The sequence below is a fragment of the Ptiloglossa arizonensis genome, chromosome 3 (genome assembly GCF_051014685.1).
Source record: "Ptiloglossa arizonensis isolate GNS036 chromosome 3, iyPtiAriz1_principal, whole genome shotgun sequence".
NCBI classification, from domain to species: domain Eukaryota; kingdom Metazoa; phylum Arthropoda; class Insecta; order Hymenoptera; family Colletidae; genus Ptiloglossa; species Ptiloglossa arizonensis.
The window spans coordinates 1,173,368-1,191,474 of NC_135050.1; the positions used below are offsets into that span (position 1 = coordinate 1,173,368).

Here is an 18,107-nt window from a genome sequence, read left to right on the forward strand (position 1 = left end):
CTCGTATTCGTACAATGCATCGTTAGAAAATTAAGAGAAGATAGGTAATAAAATTTGTGTGTAATTTGAATTGTGAACAACATGTAATATTCTTAATATATTTTGTAAGTTACTCTTAAATACTAGATTGTCCAATAAGTTTTGTCGTTCGATAAAACTTATTTGAAGATTTGACAAATATCTACATTGTACTACATTGAATAGTACTGTTCAATAAGTTTTATCGAGCGACAAAACTTATTAAACAATCTATTATATTTGGAATGTTTTATTTGAAGAATTTTTTATAAAATTGTTTAATGCTAAATTTTAATTTAAGTTCTTATATATTTTAAATATTTAAAAAAGAACTATAATAAAATCAATTACATTTTACAGTTATAAATAAATGTAACAGTAATATGTGTAAAAAAAAATATAAAACAAAATTAAAATGGCCATCGCATTTTTTATGGGGCAACAGAGGTATTTCAGTTGCCACGCCTAAATTTCCGTCAATTGAGGGTTATCTCCCTTCCCCCTTATACGGATATACGGTGACGTTTCCTGTACAGTCGGTGCAATATCTTTCATATTTCGATAAAGTTACAATAAAACGATCAATTTATTAATTATGGCTTTGTTTATCAATTAGTACATTGCACTAACGGAAATGTAATAGTGATGAAGCAAAACACTTTGAAGTGAAATAACCTGTCGTTCGTTTCATTTATTGTACATGATTTCGGTATGGTTGTAATATCGCGTTCTGTCACAATACGGCGCCTGTTTGCTTAAAATTTAGGGTTCTCAATAATATTTCAAAACGCCAAACGATTACAGACTTCTTTCTACTCGTTAAATTGTATTACAACAAAAAAATGTCTACTGAAAGCATAAAAACGGTAGGTACTGTTTAATTGAAATGTAAATGATTTACAATATTTTTTGTTGCTACTCTTGTTATTAAAAAAATGTTTATATACATATTAGATATTATATTTTTCTGTATAACATAAAATATAAATTTAAGATATGATCATAATTCAATTAAAATTATTTATTTTATTTTTAATAGTTTGCTAGTCTTGAAACTCCTGGATATGTAGGATTTGCAAATTTACCTAATCAAGTACATAGAAAATCAGTAAAAAAAGGATTTGAATTTACGCTGATGGTTGTTGGAGAATCTGGTCTTGGAAAGTCTACATTAGTAAATAGTTTGTTTCTTACTGATTTATATCCAGAACGTGTTATTCCTGATGCTATAGGTAAATTTTATTATGTTGTCATTTTTACATATATTAATAGTACTTGCATTATAATTAATGTATTGTTATTATTCGAGTAGAAAAAACTAATCAAACTGTGAAGCTTGATGCATCGACTGTGGAGATTGAAGAAAGGGGTGTCAAACTTAGGTTGACTGTTGTTGATACTCCTGGTTATGGAGATGCAATTGATAATACAGATAGTTTTAGGGCTATTATACAATATATAGATGATCAGTTTGAAAGATTTTTACGAGATGAAAGTGGTTTGAATAGAAGAAATATAGTGGATAACAGAATACACTGTTGCTTCTATTTTATTTCTCCATTTGGACATGGGTAAGGTACATTAACTGTAGTTTTACTTTACTGAACAATTATGAAGGTATTAATTTTTGTGTCTGTTTAAATCACATTAGATTAAAACCTTTGGATATAGAATTTATGAAACAACTACACAATAAAGTTAATATTGTGCCAGTAATTGCAAAAGCTGATGTACTTACAAAAAAAGAAGTATTACGGTTAAAAAAGCGAGTTATGGAAGAAATTGAGGGTAGTGGTATTAAAATCTATCCTTTGCCTGATTGTGATAGTGATGAAGATGAAGATTATAAAGAGCAAGTTAGACAGCTAAAAGAAGCTGTCCCATTTGCAGTATGCGGAGCAAATACTTTACTAGAAGTAAAAGGACGAAAAGTACGTGGACGATTGTATCCATGGGGTGTGGTAGAAGTTGAAAATCCTGATCATTGTGATTTTATAAAGTTAAGGACAATGTTAATGTATGTGATATATCTTTTAAAAAATTAATCCATAGATTAAAGGAGATATTATTATTTATTGTTTTTTTGACTTTATAGCACGCACATGCAGGATTTACAGGAAGTAACACAAGAAGTACATTATGAAAATTATCGCAGTGAAAGATTAGCAAAGGGAGCTCCTGTACCACCTCGCAGACAAACGTAAGTATAATAATATATTTTTTTAATGCATGTTGAGAGAATATTTATTAATTCATTGAATACTTTTATTAACAGGATAGTAGAATCTGAGAAAGCCAATTCTGTATCAGAAAAAGACCGTATTTTGCAAGAAAAAGAAGCTGAATTACGTCGCATGCAAGAACTTTTGGCAGTAATGAAAGCACAAATGCAACAGCAGCAACCGTAATCATATGCGACTTATGCACAAATGTGTGAAGAGACAAGAATTCTTTGCCATTGCAGGTGCCAAAAAAATATTAAATGATTAATATGATATTCATGATTCAATTTTAAAAGAAGTGCATAATTTTTAAGAACTTATTTTTGACAAACGTATTTATAAAAAATACGTTCTTCTATTCAGTATTTTCTTTAAATACTAAGCCACATAATATTGTTCATATTCCAGTGTCTTAAGAGTCAAAAAATAAGACAACCAATTAAAAGTACAGGAAAAAGCTATACATAATACAAAATGACTATAGTTTGACAAACAATATTAATCTATAATTATACAATATAGAAATGTGCAAAAAGTGCCTTGCGTATTCCGTTTTAATAGAAAAATTTACAATTTTCATTATTGAAATACAATTATCAAAAATTATATAATCCATTTTATAAAAATAAATATACATAACAAGTTGTTATAAACGTCATATATTTCTCAACAAATATAGTACAATTCGTATTTGGTACATCATTGTAGTAGGTATGTAGTATGTACTCACACAGAAAGTGTGTAACAAAATATGCACAATCTCTTAAACATTATATGAAGAATCTCATATCAAAAAACTAATAGTGAATAATTAAAGAATAATCTATGTAATTGAATCTATATAGATTCTATAGATACGTATATATAGTAATGTTTTATGAATATTAATATTTTATATAATCGACAGCCGTACTGAAAAATTCATACAGTTTACAAGCCATTTCTTCCAGTGTTCCATGTATATTTTTTTAAGTAAAACAAAAAGACTGTTTCAGTATCAAACTGTCACTACCACCACTAAAAGGTGGTTTTACCAGAAATAGAACACCTAATTATATCCTTTATTTTCATGGTTCTGAAAAATGTTTCAAATATAAATTAAATAATTCGATGAAATGATTCGATTTCTTGTGATTGAGTTTGAGATTAGGTCGGAAATAATATCAATATAAACTCAAATTATTTTCTCTCTCATGTTTTTTCTTCTCTAGTTTTTTTTTCTTTTTGCTTGTTCTAAATGTGTTATTATTACATTATAAAATATTTATCAATACACTGATTAATTACCTATATACACATACACAAACTTTGTCTGTACTATTGGTGCCTGAAATGAATCACCACCAGGATCCATTAATTCATTCTGGGTGGAGAGAAAATCACCATCTCCAACATTAAGATGCCTATAGTTTACTCAAAGGAGAAAATATGAATACTATTATCACTAAAACCTAGAGGCACGAATGTTTTATTTAAAATTTTTTAATTGCGGTTAAGTTAAGCTTACACTCTACACATGGGTGAATCAGTGACCTTGAAAAATATTGAAGAAATATTTTGTCGCACGATATACACACGACATACTCTTTGAAACCTCTCAAATTATATTTAAAATATTTTTTGATATCATCAATAATAAAGATAATTAGTTGTTCTGCTTCTGACGAGACATTGTATTAAGAACTGTAAAATTTATTATTTACTGTGATAGGCAGTGTTGAATATAAAATGTAGTTTTGAACATGTTCATGTGTTTGCAATATCTAAGTATTATTTTTATTTTGAGACATGTATTTTATTTTTACTTAATATTAGATAATACTAATCATTCATTTCACGATTTATATCATAAAAATTTAGGTAATTCAAGTAATAATTACATTTAAAGAATAGAAATGTATAAGAAAACTTTTAAATGATGTAAGTGAAGCATATATGAGTGTTGTTATGAGAATTTATTTTATTTCTTAACCATTGTACTTATTTGTATGCATTTTTGCATTAAGAATATTTTTGCGCTTTTGTATGTATTATACAAATACATTCAGAGTGCATTTTATATCCTTTTTATACAAATATATTTACTATAATTTGTGGAAATTATTCTCTATTAGTGAACCAGTTAATCGCCGCTGAAAATGCTGTAAAGCCTGCTGCTCCAAATAAACCTGCTTTTACACCACCTAAACCATGAAACTATTAGATTCAGAAATAGGTACAGTAATTTTATGTTTAAATTTTGTATGTGAAATAATTGTACCTCTTAGTCCCAATAATCCACCTGTAAAACTAGCAGCATATATATAATTCTTCCAATCAGTTTTACCTCTATACTAAAATAAAATTGTAAAATATGAAAATATATGTATGAATGTGAATTAAAATACAATTTTATACTTAATTTATAGAAGTATTACCGATTCTATTGTACACTCAACTGCTGAATATATACCACCAATTACAGCAAAATTTTTTCCATGACTAGATGACATAGCCACCATTTCTCTAAATGTTTCACGAACAGTTGGTTGCTTTTCGAGACCAGCTGTACTTGAGGCGAAGGTATAACCAAACAAAGTTATTGCAACGCCCGCAATATATCCTAAAAATATAATTTCTTTTAATCATATTGATACAAATAAAAACTACTTTATATATTATAGTACAAGCATACCTATACAACTACTATAGATACATGTAACGGTACAACTTTCTGTTATACTATCCATACGTTTCTCGTCAATAGTTTTAATTCGCACAGGACCTACAGTTCTTGGAATTATGATATTATCTCCAAATCTTTGTTGATTGCCAACAAGATAAAGAGCTATTTTCTCCCAATCACCATCCTTCATAAAGATTTTCTTCTCACTTTCTTCTTGTGGCATTACTTTGGATGGATTAGAGATAGACATTTTTATATTTAATTACTGTTTACTTTTTGTAGAAGATACATTCCCATTAGTATGTGTTTTAAATATTTTAATTGATTGTATCCTGTTTCTTTAGATTTTTTAATGTAAAACTGGAATTTAAAAAAATATTTTTAATTTGATAAAAATAAGTGCATATAAGGGAAAAGAAATGGAAGTAACAAATACTAACAATTAAATCAATTATTATATTCTTAGCATGTTCTTTACTTTAACTTATGATCGTAGGATTTTATTAAGTTACGAATTAAAATGTGTTTGAGGTTAATCTTAAGGTGGATATACATTACTGAATAGTTCGTGAACACTGTTGTAAACAATGTTCAAAAGCAGCTCACAAACTTTTTATGATCATTACTTAATCCTTTCGCGAACACTAACCGTAACAATTTACGGACATCTTTCGAAGAAATATGTTCACTAATAGTTCAGGAATTGTTTTGTTTGTTATTCTAGCAACAGTTTCTTGAGACAATCAGTTTGTTGAGAAAAGATTAGATTGTTCACAAAATGTGTATGAGCAATATTTATGAGCTATTTTTCGGTGAATACCGAAATTACATAATATAATCAAGAATGGTATACGAATAGACAATTTCTAGGAAATTGAAATTCAATTGTTCGCGAATGATTTGTAAATGTTAGTAGAGATACACCTTCAAAGTTTTCAGTATTAAGTCGTCTTTTAATGTAAATACAAATAACAATATAATTTAAAAAAAAAACAATAGAAATATATTTCTTTCTTTCAAATAGAAATCTACAGTTTCATCATTTTCATATATTCACTACGTTTTATGTATGTTATTCAATAATATTAAAATTAAAAAAACTTTTGATAAGAATTTTATATGAATTATAAAACAATCAAAAATTGAGAAAATCAAAGTAAAATAAAAATTATATTCTTTTCCTATTTAATACAAAAGCCCTACATTTTGAAGCATAAAATTATAATTAATGACATTTTTACACTTGTCAAAGCAATAAATAAAGAAATTTTTTGTTAAAAATCAATAAAATCGTATTATAATAAAATTCTCTGAAACCTCAAATTTTCGATCGATGTATACTTATATTTTTCATTTTTTAATATTACAAATCATGTGCACTTTAACTTTCTAGAATGGCGCCAATGTCTGATGATTGTGACAGCTATCATGCACGTGACAGTTACTTAATTCCAATGTTAAATAGAAAAATTTCTAATTTGTTAAATGAAATAATTAGGAAGTTAATAACATGATAATAAAATTGAGTGCTTTATATCATATATTGTAATTATGGAAGGAAGAGCTCAAATTGAAGAGGATAATGAAGATGGTTAAAAATTTGTTTTCTAATTTTGTTTACCAAATGCGTTTAAATTCTAACAGAGGCAAAATAAAATTTAATACATGATACTTTCAGAAAAAGATAATATTGTCGCCCTTAAAAATAGAGTTCCATTATTAAATGATTTATTTCATGTACATGGAAAAGTTGGGGAAGGAACTTTCAGTTCTGTATTTTTAGCTACATTAAAATCTTCTGATGGATCTAAAAAATTTGCATTAAAACATTTAGTACCTACTCGTCATCCTGAAAAGATTGAACGTGAACTGCAATGTATGCAACAGATAGGGTAATAGACATGTTAAATCTTGATTATATTTTAATGAAGAATATATATATAAACATTTATGTGCACTTATATTACAAAATTCTGAACAAAATTTCTTTTCAGAGGAAAGGACTATGTAGTTGGATTAGAATTGTGTCTACGAAGTTTTGAAACGGTGGTGTTTGTAATGCCATATATGAGACACAACAAATTTTCGGTACATTTTTATTTACATTTCAATGAATTTTATATAATTTTAAACAAATACTGTGACTTCATAATTTTTCTTCAATAACTGTAAATAGGATTATGTGCAAAATATGACTGTTCAAGAATCAAAGGATTACATGATAGCATTATTAACTGCATTACGAAGAGTCCATCAATTTAATATTATACATAGAGATGTTAAGCCTAGTAATTTTTTATATGATCGGTGCAATAAAAGGTAAATGTGTGTTAATTATTTTTATATGAGACTGTTTTAATATAAACTTAATACATCATTTTCTTATATGATATAGATACTTATTAGTAGACTTTGGATTAGCCCAAGAATATGTAGCTGAAGATAAGTCTAATAAACTTAAGTCAATTAATTCCGAAACTCAGTCTCTCAAACGGAAAAGATCAGATGAAGTGAAGTATTCATTGTTTAGAATAATAAACAATATTCGTACTTCTTTAAAAGGTTTTAATACTATTTTCTTAAAATGTTTTTCCAGAATAGTTTAAATCTTTCTCTTAGTTCGAGAAAAAAAGTTACAGGAGAAAAATGTTATTGTTTCGGAAAACCAAAAGTATGTTCGCTGTGTACATCGAGACCAGAGCAGGCAGCCCCAAGAGCTGGCACACCAGGATTTCGTGCACCTGAAGTTTTATTAAAATATCCTTCACAAACACCAGCAATCGATATTTGGGCAAGTGGAGTTATGATGTTATGCATTCTCAGTGGTACACAACCATTTTTCCATTCTCCAGATGATTGTACAGCTTTAGCAGAAATAACTACCATATTTGGATCAAGTAAAATGCAGCAATGTGCACATAAATTAGGTATCACAACTATTTTTTTTTTAATTTAATTAAAAGATATTGCAAAATATTTTATTCACTTCCATTTTATTTATTTTTCATGTTTTAAACATTTTCTTTGCAATATTAGGAAAAAAAATTATTTTTAATGAAGATGTACCAGGGGTTGACATTGTATCTTTATGTCAGAAGTTACAAAAAAGAAATAAAGGTTTATTAAATAATAGTAGAGATCATAGCATGTATAAAAAGGTATTTTGATTTATCATTTATTTATAATCATTAATAATTAGTGTCGTTTTAAAAAATTTTATGTAACAATATTTATAACTTTGTATTAAAGAATATTTGTTATATATTTTAAGGCATCATCAAATGTTCAGTTTCCAAAAGAAGCATATCATCTTTTACTAAGACTGTTGGATTTAGACTACAAAACACGCCTTACTGCAGACCAAGCTTTAGATCATCCATTTTTTAAATTATAATAAATTTTTCCAGTTACTTTAATTACTTATTATTTTTTGCATATTGGTATGAAAAGTGTGCATATATTGAAACGTATACAAATTTAATATTGTATTTAATTTTTGTTATACTGAAAAATATTGCATATCATGTAACTTGTACATATACATATACATGTATACAAACATAATATGCTGTTTACATAAAATAAATAATTAAAATTTCTAAACAGTAAATAAATAATTTTATTCTAATTGGCAACAATAATATATATCAAATTGTTAATAAATGCAATACCTACATAATTTTAGTTATTTCTGGACAAAAAATTCTTAAATAAGTATCTAACCCTTTTGTTGCACTATTTGCTATAAAAGACAAGAATGAATACATCCTCTAAGGCACTTCATGCGAATATAAAATATAATCATAATTGTATATTTGATATCGTATTTATGGTTTTAATAATTAAGTTAAGTATATGTTGCATGTTTATTCAACATTTTCCAAATTATTTATACTTTGTGATACTTGTTCTGCATTTGCACTTTTCTCAATAAGTTTCCATTCTGCTGCAGCTTCTAATGCATTAGCTGCTATTTCCTTTATCTTTATATTTTCTACTGTATCACTCTTTGTTAAAGCCATTAAAATTTCCATTATATCAGTTTCAATTAATCTGGCTGCGACGTCTTTTACACTTTTGATCATATTTGAAACAATTACAACTCCTCTATGCTGCAAATCGGAATTTGGATTAGCGAGCAAAAACCGTAATGATTCCAGCCAATTCTTTGAATCAAGTATTTTAATGCATGATTTTTTGCTAATTGATGTCAACATTGCTAATGCTCCTGCTGCTGCTAAGCTTGTATCTATATCCTCATCTTCACAAAGGATTACTAGATATTTAACTCTATCATTTTCTTGCTCGTAGTACTTTATAACATCTTCACACATCATTAAATTATTCATTACTTGAGTGGATGCACGTTTTAACATTTCATGATCTTCAAACATGTAAACTTCAACTTTTTGAAAACCTCCTTCTTTCAATATTCGTTTTCTAATACCATCATTAATACCTGCTAAGTTGCACAATGCCATCAAAGCTTCAAAGTTTTCAAGTGCTGAACAATCTGGATTTAAAAGATTTAAGAATGGTCGAACTACTTCCATTATCCTTTGTCCAGGAAATGCAACTTCTGGGTTTATTGTAATTCCTAAACGTGCAAGAGCTTGTGATGCTTGCTTCTTTCCTTTATCTGTTCCATCTAAAGCCAATGGTAAAAGGGCTTTTGCTCCACCTTGTTGGACAACAATTCCTCTTACCTCTGGTTGACTACAAATTGCATTGAAAACGCGTGCTATTAATTCTTTGCTGTTCTGACTTTCCGTTTTAGAGAGGCTAACTAATGCGCTCGTAACACCAGCTTTAGCTAAAGCAGTTACTCTCTTATTTACAAAATCTATATCATCAAATTCATGTTCTTCGGGTATATGATGTTTAGCAAATTTAGCTAATTCTACCATTTCTGGTATAATTTCTTGTTTATCGTAAGCATTACACAAATTTACTAATGTTGTAACAACACCATAGACCACAGATTGATCCCCAGTTTTAGCAACTTCTATCATTGCTTGAACAGCTTCACGATCTTCAATTAATTTTTCTTTAACTTCAGCATCAAAAGTGAGATATGATAATCCTTCAACTGCCCATTTTCTCATATCTTTTTGTTTTTTAGGATTAATTAAAAATCTTCTACAAGCTTCAGCCAATTTTTTTGTTGCTCCATCAGCAAATGGTCTTATTGTGGCATCTGAACCACCTGAACTACCTAATTTACACAAACCTACTAAAGCACGTACTCGGATAGAATCATCTCGAGATTGATATAATTTTTTTAATATATTCGCGCCTTGATTGATAATTGCAGTAGCTTTGTCTTTTTTTGACGCAGCAGCAACAATACACTCGCAAGCAACCTTTTGTTGCAATAAATCATCTGTGCCAGCCATAACAAGTATCATTTCCAAAATACCTTCTTTAGCAATTATTGTGTTTCCAACATCCAATGGACCAAGTAATAAAGTTGTTATTGCAACTACAACTCGGATCTATTTGAGACAGGATAAACAAGAATATTAGAAACACAAGTTAAACACTTGTGTTTTTCATAACAAGCTTCCCATAAAATGTTGTAAAAGACATATATTGCTTACCTTAGATTCCATATCTGGTGTAAGTAATTTATCTTTAATGTATTCATCAATAGCATTTCTAAATTTCTCTTTTGCTGCATCATAATACATGTTTTCATAAATTCTTGCCAAACATACACTAGTCACGGTTCTAGTGGATGATGTAATATCCATTGAAGATTCATATTTATATTCTTCAAGTTCACTTGCTACCTCCATTAAACGTTGTAAGCCACGAAGTTCCACCAATTGTTCTGCCCAATTTAAAGCAGTGTAATGTATATTGCGCATAATAAGTTCTATAATAGCATCTCTTCCTATTCCAGAGATTGTTCTACTTGTTACACTGTATAATAAAGAAGATAAAATTGTATCAATTTCTTTATTATATTTATCACATAATTCTTTTTTTGGTTTTGTATCTGGTTTATTATCCATCCCACTATAAGTATTAAGTATAGTCTGCAACACGGTATAAAATTTAAATACATATTTTAATCATATTAATGATTTTTCATAGTTGTTACATTTACAAACCTGTAGACAATATTGAGCAGCATTTACTCTTTCTGTAATTTTACTGTTTATCATTTCTAAACACCAAGGTATACCAATATTTTTCACAATAATTTCAGTCCGATTAATATTATCTTTACATAATTCTGCAATAATTCTAATTGCGATTATTATTATTTCTTCATTTTTCTCAAGTTTTAATATTTTTATTAGTTTAGGAACAACTTTCTCATTAAACATTATTTCTGCTCCTGCTCTTTCCCGAGCAAGAACAAGTAAATTATTCATTGCCGTTTCACGCTTTTCACTATCCCCTTTCGTTTCAAAAGCTAAATCCATCATCTGTGATACCTTCAAAAGAATATAATTGCACACTGAATTATAACTATCACTATATTAAATCTCATTATAAATTTTAATGTAATTTGCAATATACATTTTTTCAGTTATTTATATATTATATGTGAGGTCTATTATGCTATACAATTAATGTTATAGTACCAACCTTGGCACTAACGCGAGAATTTTGTTTGTATCTTTCTTGTACAATTTCATGTAATCGTGCAAGAATAGGCTGAATTGCCTTGTTGCCAGGATCTGCTGAAATAATATATCTTGCATCACGATATGCTTCTTCAAATCTTTCTAATGATTCCAATGCTTGACATCTGCGAAATAATGCTTTAGGATTGTTTGGACATATTTTAAGAGCTTCGTCGCAATCTCTAATGGCTTTGTTATATTCCTCTTGTTTTAAATATACAGCTGCACGATTCTTATAATATATAGCTTTTTCAGAATTGTCTTCATTTGTAAGCTTTAATGCATTTGTATAACAACTCAAAGCTTCTGACCAATTTCCTTTATTGAAATTTTCATTACCTTTTTCTTTCCATTCATGTGCAGTCAGATTTGTTTTTGTCATGGTGCAAGATGTTTTAACTGAAAAATTACTTTAATAAGATCCACAACAAAAATTTTTATTGGCTTAAAGGACATGTACTGTATTAACTGTAGCATAAAATAAATCAATATTAATTTAATTTAATGAACATAAAATGGAAAACTATTAGAAAATTAGAAGTAATATTAATGTAATACGTACTAGGAAATATATAATATATATTGTATAAACTTCGAATTAAAGATACACTCGTCAGAAATTTGATTACCGGTAACACTTTCCAAAGTCTGCAACACAATACTGAGGCTGGTAACGGTTCCTCATCGCGTTAAAAAGGACTCAGAACTGCCCAGACGTTACTAGATTGATTCAAGTTTATTTTAAACTGTGTTCGCCCAACGGTTTGAACGAAAATATAAGCGTCGTATTAAAATAGATTTCGTATACACTAAACAATAGTGTTCTCATCTTAGCTATATCCTAACCATACTAACTAGAATTCCACAATACATGCGCTGTTAATAGTGTTTAATCACAACATATTTATAAATGAAACAGTGTTTCTTTATATCACTTTATACTTTTTATTTTGAAGTTTTTATATAACTCATATATACATATTTGAAATAAAATTAAACAAGAGGTTTTAACCTGTAGTACAATTGTGTAAACGTTTGAGATGTTGCGCCTGTGCACTATGCAACATCTAGATCTATTACCTTTTACCACATAAAGAGAAAATCACTAGTTCCAACACCAATCGAAACTTCATCTTTGAACAGGCATCGTGGTTGGTCCGAGAATTAGTGACCTCTTGCAAGTAAAAATGTATAATCGCGCAAACGCACATAAGCACCTATAGTAGTAGTAAATACAGGTGCAGTTTTTAAATGTATCAAGTAACAACGGGTGATAATTTACAATGGAACTGTTAATATTTATAAAAGGATTGAAATAATTGTATCATCATTGTAGCTATTGTTTACTAAATTGTTGGAATGTAATTACAAACACATTACATGGAAATTATATATTTTATAATAACTTTTTATATGAATGAACAGGCAGATATTGAAAAAAGTATTTTATTTATTTCACGTTCTTCATTACATTACATTCTCCACATGACAGTTATATTGCAGCGGCATACAATGATTTTAAATTCTTGTTTCTAATTCCTTCATTATGTATGAGTTTATAATTTTCCATTAGATACTTTTCATCCATGAGTTTAAGGATACTATTAATTTGGAAGTTATGAGCGAAATTTGAAATTTAATTTTATATTATATTGCTAATGACATTATTTGTAATGGAAGTACACATGGAGGAAAAAATATACAAGTACACATAACTAAACAAATTTGATTTAATAATTAAACTAATTCGTAATTGCAATTGCAATGATTTCCTATGTTATTATTATTTGACAAAATTTATTTATGAAATAGAATTTAGAACCGCAGCGTATGTCTAAATATTCTGCTAAATAACAAGTTGTATGAATTAAAATATATTACAGAATTATTTAAATAATCACCATACATCAATCCATTTAAGTCGTCGTAAAAATTTTTGTGATAAAAAATGCAGTTTAAAAACAATTTTAATATTAATTTTCTTTAATTTGAAAACCATTAAATAAAATGATGTGTTTAGTTACTGTAAAAAGTTATAAAATTAATAGATTATGTATTATATATGTGTTATATATAATAATGAAAATAATATAACTTTACTCAAAACATTATTTTTGAGAAAAATTCCAGTTGTACTTTATCAATGTACGATTTAATAAGAGACTTGATATTTTAATTTACATTAATATTTGTAGCATTTATAGGAAATATTTAATATTGTGTAAGTAGTGTGTTCCAATGTGTTTTGTTGCATTTCAAATATTAAATATTGTAATAGCACTTATCTAGTATACAAGTAATTTTATTTATGAATCTACATAATAGTTCCGTGTAATTATTAGGTATATTGCAAACATACATTGTAAATAATTTTGCATACATGTTCATAAATAAATTTATTTGTAATCTCTAGAAATTGTATATTAAATGAAAACACTAAAATATAGGACTTGTGTAATTATTTATCGACTTATGAAAATAAAACACAAAAATAAGTCAGAAAAATAAGTTCTACTTACACAAAATTTTGTCACATTGAAAATATTAGATTTTTATATTTCTTTTTAATTCTCACTTGAAATTATTTGTTGTAAATTGCAAAAATAAATCTTATACTAAAAGAGTTTTATTTTTAATCACACGAGGTTCTACGACAAACATTGGATCAGTTATGAATGGTGATAAGTAATTGAGAATAATCTAAGAAGTTTTTAAGCAGAATTTGTTTAGAACATACTGCAAAATGACATTAAAATATGCTACTTACATTACCGATTAATAAAAAATATAATACGAATGGTGATAACTGAAGTGTTGCGAGATTATGATATAAACAGAAATTTTGTTATTAACAAAATATGATGATAGAAGGGATGAGTTCTTTTTATTTCAGTGGACTATTTTTATTGAATGTTTCAGCTGCCTCTAACTTCTGTTGATGATGCTTCCTTACCTCGTTGCATTTTTAACCATTCAACAAATTCATCAAGCATCACTGGCCCTGTGAAAACAATTTATATAATGAATGTACACAATGTATAAAATTGTTGCTAATGACATTATAAAATTACGTACATGCTCCATCTAAATCATAATTAGATAAATCATGATTGATTGTACGAGAGAATTCTAATATGTTGCACCATTGATCTTTATTGATCACTTTGTACTTTGATTGATCTAGGAACTGAGCAAACTGTGTGAACAGTGGCCAATGCTTTCCCAAAAGTAATTGTAGCATAATTCTTGCAGTTTCCATATCCATGCTTCTTTGATCTTTGTCCTGAAATGTAACAATATTAATAACACTTATACACAGATGTATAAAATATTAAAAAATTTATAAATGGCAATGCTTACTCTAGCAAAATCATAAGCATATCTATAAATTCCCTTGAAAGTATGTGGATCATTTAACTGATTCCTTAGGTACTCAAGTTTCTGTTGTATTTTACTAATAGAATCACACTGCAATTCCGAAAGGCCTTTTAACCATTCGCTTAGTGTGAAAAAACCCATTTGACGGGCATTCATTTTATATGCAAGGACAAGCATTACTACATTTTCAGGTTCTACGCCAATGTCTTCGCAAAACTTTTCCATTCCTTCAGGACCAAGTGTGTCTGAATCATCAGGTGTTGTGTATTCTCTAAACCATGTAATGCACCTCTTTTGAGAAAAGGATGAAGTGCTCGAGACATCTTCTGTTTTTGTATAGCGTCTTGCACTGAAAGAAATAAGTATCAGTATTTACTATATCTAATCAACTTCAATATTGTTTCATAGAATTAAAAACATTGTTCCAACATGTGCTAAAATAAGTAAGTTCAAAAACATTTTCATATTTTATCTCTCCCTATATATTTTTATATTATTCCATTTGAATTCCATAAATGAGACACTTTCATACAATTACATACAACTGCAAGTTTTCCAATTATTATTATTTATTTACTTTTGTAACTCATATCTTATTCTAATTATGATTCTTTTAAACGAGATTATATTAGAATAAAAAGAAATGTATTATCTAAAATAATACTTAAGAGTGTTCATGTAGAATTTAATTTTATAATGTTATTAGGCAAAAATGAATACTCTAGACATACAATACTTCAATATAATTTACCTAGACGTGTGTCTAAGTCGTTTTGACGGATGCCTTGGTATACCCTCTTCATGGGCACTAGGTGTCATTTCAATAGATGTATGGTGATGATTTGTGCTAGAGGGCGCTCTACGCTTGCTGCGTGGCATCCCTCTTTTAACTAAAACCAAAATTTACTGTTTTTATAAATAGATATAACATGAAGTACTTTAAATTTTAAATAATGTTTTAATGTTTGTAAGTTAATAAGCATAAAAAATGTTTTATAAATATATTATAATAAAATAAATATTTGGCTAATAAGTATTCTAATCATATAGACTGGTACCTTTAATAAATATTAATTACAACAAATCATCATATTGCATCTACATTATTTTTATACTACTATGTACGCAATAGATTTTTTTAAAAATTAAAAAAAAAAAACAAATATTTTTGTAAAGAATATTTCAATTTTATTGAATCAGGAAAAACAAACAAATATAGATTGACAAAAGATGATCTTATTAATAAGTGTAAAAAAATTACATAGACAATTTGTGCATATATTAATACAGCATACAAAATACATTACTTACCACGCAGCAAAGATGTAAGTAATCAGAAAAATTAAGGAGATTCAAAGGATCCGTAATACAACTGTTTTGTACTAGCTAAACTGACATCTCCTTTCCGTGTTATAAGATCGAGTATGAGGTTAGGTTCGACGATTAATTGAAGTATCACGTAATTTTCAACTTTTCTTACACTAGTTTTAACCGCTTTGTACATGTGATATTGCAAACAAATACCTAAGAGCCATCAATACATTGTATAAGTAGAATTAATTTTGAATTGCGTTTGTAATGTGGAAATAGAAGGTGCAAGTTACTATTAAAAGAGCTTATGTATGCAAATTATTTTCAGCTGCGACACGAGTCGCATTTTAATGTTAGACATTTGCAGGAATGTGGATCAATGATTACCACATAATTATAATGAAATATATAAATGTATAATGAATCGAAAAGACCCTCCCTACCTTCTTCACCGAACCACTAGAGTAATTGTACCAGAAATGTATTTCGCACAGTCAAAAGTCAACATCAATATAAAACTTGCTTTGTAGTTCAGTCTATAAAAATAATATTAAGCATAGTGTCAGCGTCGTCAAATATTTAGCTAATCTATTAATTTGGATATTTTGTACTACCTAAACGCTGCACGGTTAAATAAAACTTTTTCACAGCTCCGCTTTATTTCATTTTATTGCCGTTTCGAGTCAGCATGCCTTTTTCGCAGGGATGCCAAATGCAGAATCTATTTCTCACTAGTGGGAGCAACTATTGGAAAATAAAAGACAGATATCGATGCTGTTTTAATCGCGTTATTTCGATACTATCGATAGCTTGAATTAACGTGGGAAAATTTGTGTAGAAACATGCAGATATCAAATTAATATTTTACATAAACAATAGTTTACTCACAAAATTGTTTTCTTCTTATCAGATAAATAGAAATTTGCTTTGTACAATGCCAAAATATTAAAATTCTATGAATTTTTCTTAAACTGTTTATTTGAAAATTAATTAAATTATTCAGTGTATTTAAATAATAAAATATAAATACCTGTAAAGTATTTGTTTACATCTATTGATAATCTTATAAGTTGATCATAGTACATATCCACAGTCGGTATAACGTTTTATTACTGACACAGATGAATTACCTTATGGGAATTAATGCACAGCAAAATATAGAATAGGCGTTACAAGTGATGTTTTTTCGTGTCACATGGATCAGGGGTACAGCTGAGAGATATAGAATGTATATACATTTTGTCTTACGCAACTTGATATAACACAATTTGGAAGAAACAACCTCATAAAATATCAATGGCTTTGAAATCACAGACGAGATGTAGACGTATCATTTTGTAGGGTGGTGTCATGCAATACCGACCTCGTTAAATATTAGTGGTTTTGAAGCGACCTCTTCGTTTTAAAAACGGCGATGTTTCTACGAAGTCGGTAAATGTAATAAATGTAGAAAACTCGTCTCTGTACATCGTTAACAATTCTATTAAACCTTTCAGTTTATTAATTTATATTAAACTTAACAGTTTATTGAAATTTTCCAAGTTCCAATTACTCTCAGACTCCTATTTTGTAAAGTGTACCTTATACTCTAAAGAAAAAAGGACACTTGGAACTTTCATATCTCTTTCCTTGATTCTTCATTTAAAATCGCATAAAGGAAATGAAAGCAAAACAAGGAAAGTAAATATTTCATTTGGAACTTTACTTTGACAGTGGCGTCACTCACCCGGATCAGAGGAGGCGGCAGCTCCTCACGCCGAAATGCGTGATAACTCATCACCTCGGCTATGGGGCGCCACCTATAGACCAATCTCTTTGATTTGTTCGACGACGTATCGGGCACACTTCTTGGCCCGTTAGGGAAGCCTTCGTCAC

The 18,107-nt window shown here is 28.3% G+C and overlaps 5 protein-coding genes across 14 annotated transcripts; 2 read left to right on the top strand and 3 right to left on the bottom strand.

Annotated features, from left to right (window-relative positions):
- The first annotated feature begins 495 nt into the window (after nucleotides 1-495).
- Nucleotides 496-4,627, top strand: Septin1 (Septin 1). Of its 2 annotated transcripts, XR_012991324.1 has the most exons (7): nucleotides 496-884; nucleotides 1,058-1,250; nucleotides 1,331-1,589; nucleotides 1,670-2,035; nucleotides 2,114-2,218; nucleotides 2,294-2,482; nucleotides 2,649-4,627. XR_012991324.1 is itself a non-coding variant. In XM_076305961.1 (6 exons), exons 1-6 carry the CDS (start codon nucleotides 861-863, stop codon nucleotides 2,424-2,426), a joined length of 1,080 nt encoding a protein of 359 aa, XP_076162076.1. In that variant the 5' UTR covers nucleotides 496-860; the 3' UTR covers nucleotides 2,427-4,627. The 2 variants fall into 2 exon arrangements, 1 of the variants encoding a protein (XP_076162076.1); XM_076305961.1 differs by having other exon boundaries at nucleotides 2,294-4,627.
- On the bottom strand, nucleotides 4,177-5,727 carry LOC143144023 (mitochondrial import inner membrane translocase subunit Tim22). Of its 3 annotated transcripts, none has more exons than XM_076305965.1 (5): nucleotides 5,555-5,727; nucleotides 4,915-5,265; nucleotides 4,658-4,842; nucleotides 4,501-4,573; nucleotides 4,177-4,423 (listed from the first exon to the last, which is right to left on the bottom strand). In XM_076305965.1, exons 2-5 carry the CDS (start codon nucleotides 5,153-5,155, stop codon nucleotides 4,341-4,343), a joined length of 582 nt encoding a protein of 193 aa, XP_076162080.1. In that variant the 5' UTR covers nucleotides 5,156-5,265; nucleotides 5,555-5,727; the 3' UTR covers nucleotides 4,177-4,340. The 3 variants fall into 3 exon arrangements, with proteins under 3 accessions (XP_076162080.1, XP_076162079.1, XP_076162078.1); XM_076305964.1 differs by having other exon boundaries at nucleotides 5,464-5,727; XM_076305963.1 differs by having other exon boundaries at nucleotides 5,346-5,727.
- LOC143144019 (cell division cycle 7-related protein kinase) lies at nucleotides 5,423-8,513 on the top strand. Of its 4 annotated transcripts, none has more exons than XM_076305957.1 (9): nucleotides 5,479-5,813; nucleotides 6,299-6,496; nucleotides 6,584-6,797; nucleotides 6,900-6,993; nucleotides 7,082-7,224; nucleotides 7,301-7,415; nucleotides 7,502-7,832; nucleotides 7,942-8,063; nucleotides 8,177-8,513. In XM_076305957.1, exons 2-9 carry the CDS (start codon nucleotides 6,457-6,459, stop codon nucleotides 8,297-8,299), a joined length of 1,182 nt encoding a protein of 393 aa, XP_076162072.1. In that variant the 5' UTR covers nucleotides 5,479-5,813; nucleotides 6,299-6,456; the 3' UTR covers nucleotides 8,300-8,513. The 4 variants fall into 4 exon arrangements, with proteins under 4 accessions (XP_076162075.1, XP_076162072.1, XP_076162073.1 ...); XM_076305958.1 differs by having other exon boundaries at nucleotides 5,479-5,752; XM_076305959.1 differs by lacking the exon at nucleotides 5,479-5,813 and adding an exon at nucleotides 5,957-5,972.
- Nucleotides 6,653-12,570, bottom strand: Unc-45 (unc-45 myosin chaperone). 2 transcript variants are annotated; one of them, XM_076305956.1, is made up of 5 exons: nucleotides 12,173-12,570; nucleotides 11,506-11,942; nucleotides 11,022-11,351; nucleotides 10,506-10,946; nucleotides 6,653-10,400 (listed from the first exon to the last, which is right to left on the bottom strand). In XM_076305956.1, exons 2-5 carry the CDS (start codon nucleotides 11,923-11,925, stop codon nucleotides 8,772-8,774), a joined length of 2,820 nt encoding a protein of 939 aa, XP_076162071.1. In that variant the 5' UTR covers nucleotides 11,926-11,942; nucleotides 12,173-12,570; the 3' UTR covers nucleotides 6,653-8,771. The 2 variants fall into 2 exon arrangements, with proteins under 2 accessions (XP_076162071.1, XP_076162070.1); XM_076305955.1 differs by having other exon boundaries at nucleotides 6,654-10,400; nucleotides 12,106-12,569.
- A 1,346-nt stretch (nucleotides 12,571-13,916) lies between these two features.
- Sccro4 (DCN1-like protein SCCRO4) lies at nucleotides 13,917-16,978 on the bottom strand. 3 transcript variants are annotated; one of them, XM_076306513.1, is made up of 7 exons: nucleotides 16,847-16,978; nucleotides 16,676-16,768; nucleotides 16,233-16,445; nucleotides 15,673-15,811; nucleotides 14,904-15,270; nucleotides 14,619-14,826; nucleotides 14,070-14,544 (listed from the first exon to the last, which is right to left on the bottom strand). In XM_076306513.1, exons 4-7 carry the CDS (start codon nucleotides 15,798-15,800, stop codon nucleotides 14,459-14,461), a joined length of 789 nt encoding a protein of 262 aa, XP_076162628.1. In that variant the 5' UTR covers nucleotides 15,801-15,811; nucleotides 16,233-16,445; nucleotides 16,676-16,768; nucleotides 16,847-16,978; the 3' UTR covers nucleotides 14,070-14,458. The 3 variants fall into 3 exon arrangements, with proteins under 3 accessions (XP_076162629.1, XP_076162630.1, XP_076162628.1); XM_076306514.1 differs by lacking the exon at nucleotides 16,233-16,445 and having other exon boundaries at nucleotides 13,917-14,544; XM_076306515.1 differs by lacking the exon at nucleotides 16,233-16,445 and having other exon boundaries at nucleotides 13,917-14,544; nucleotides 16,676-16,911.
- Nucleotides 16,979-18,107: the final 1,129 nt, after the last annotated feature.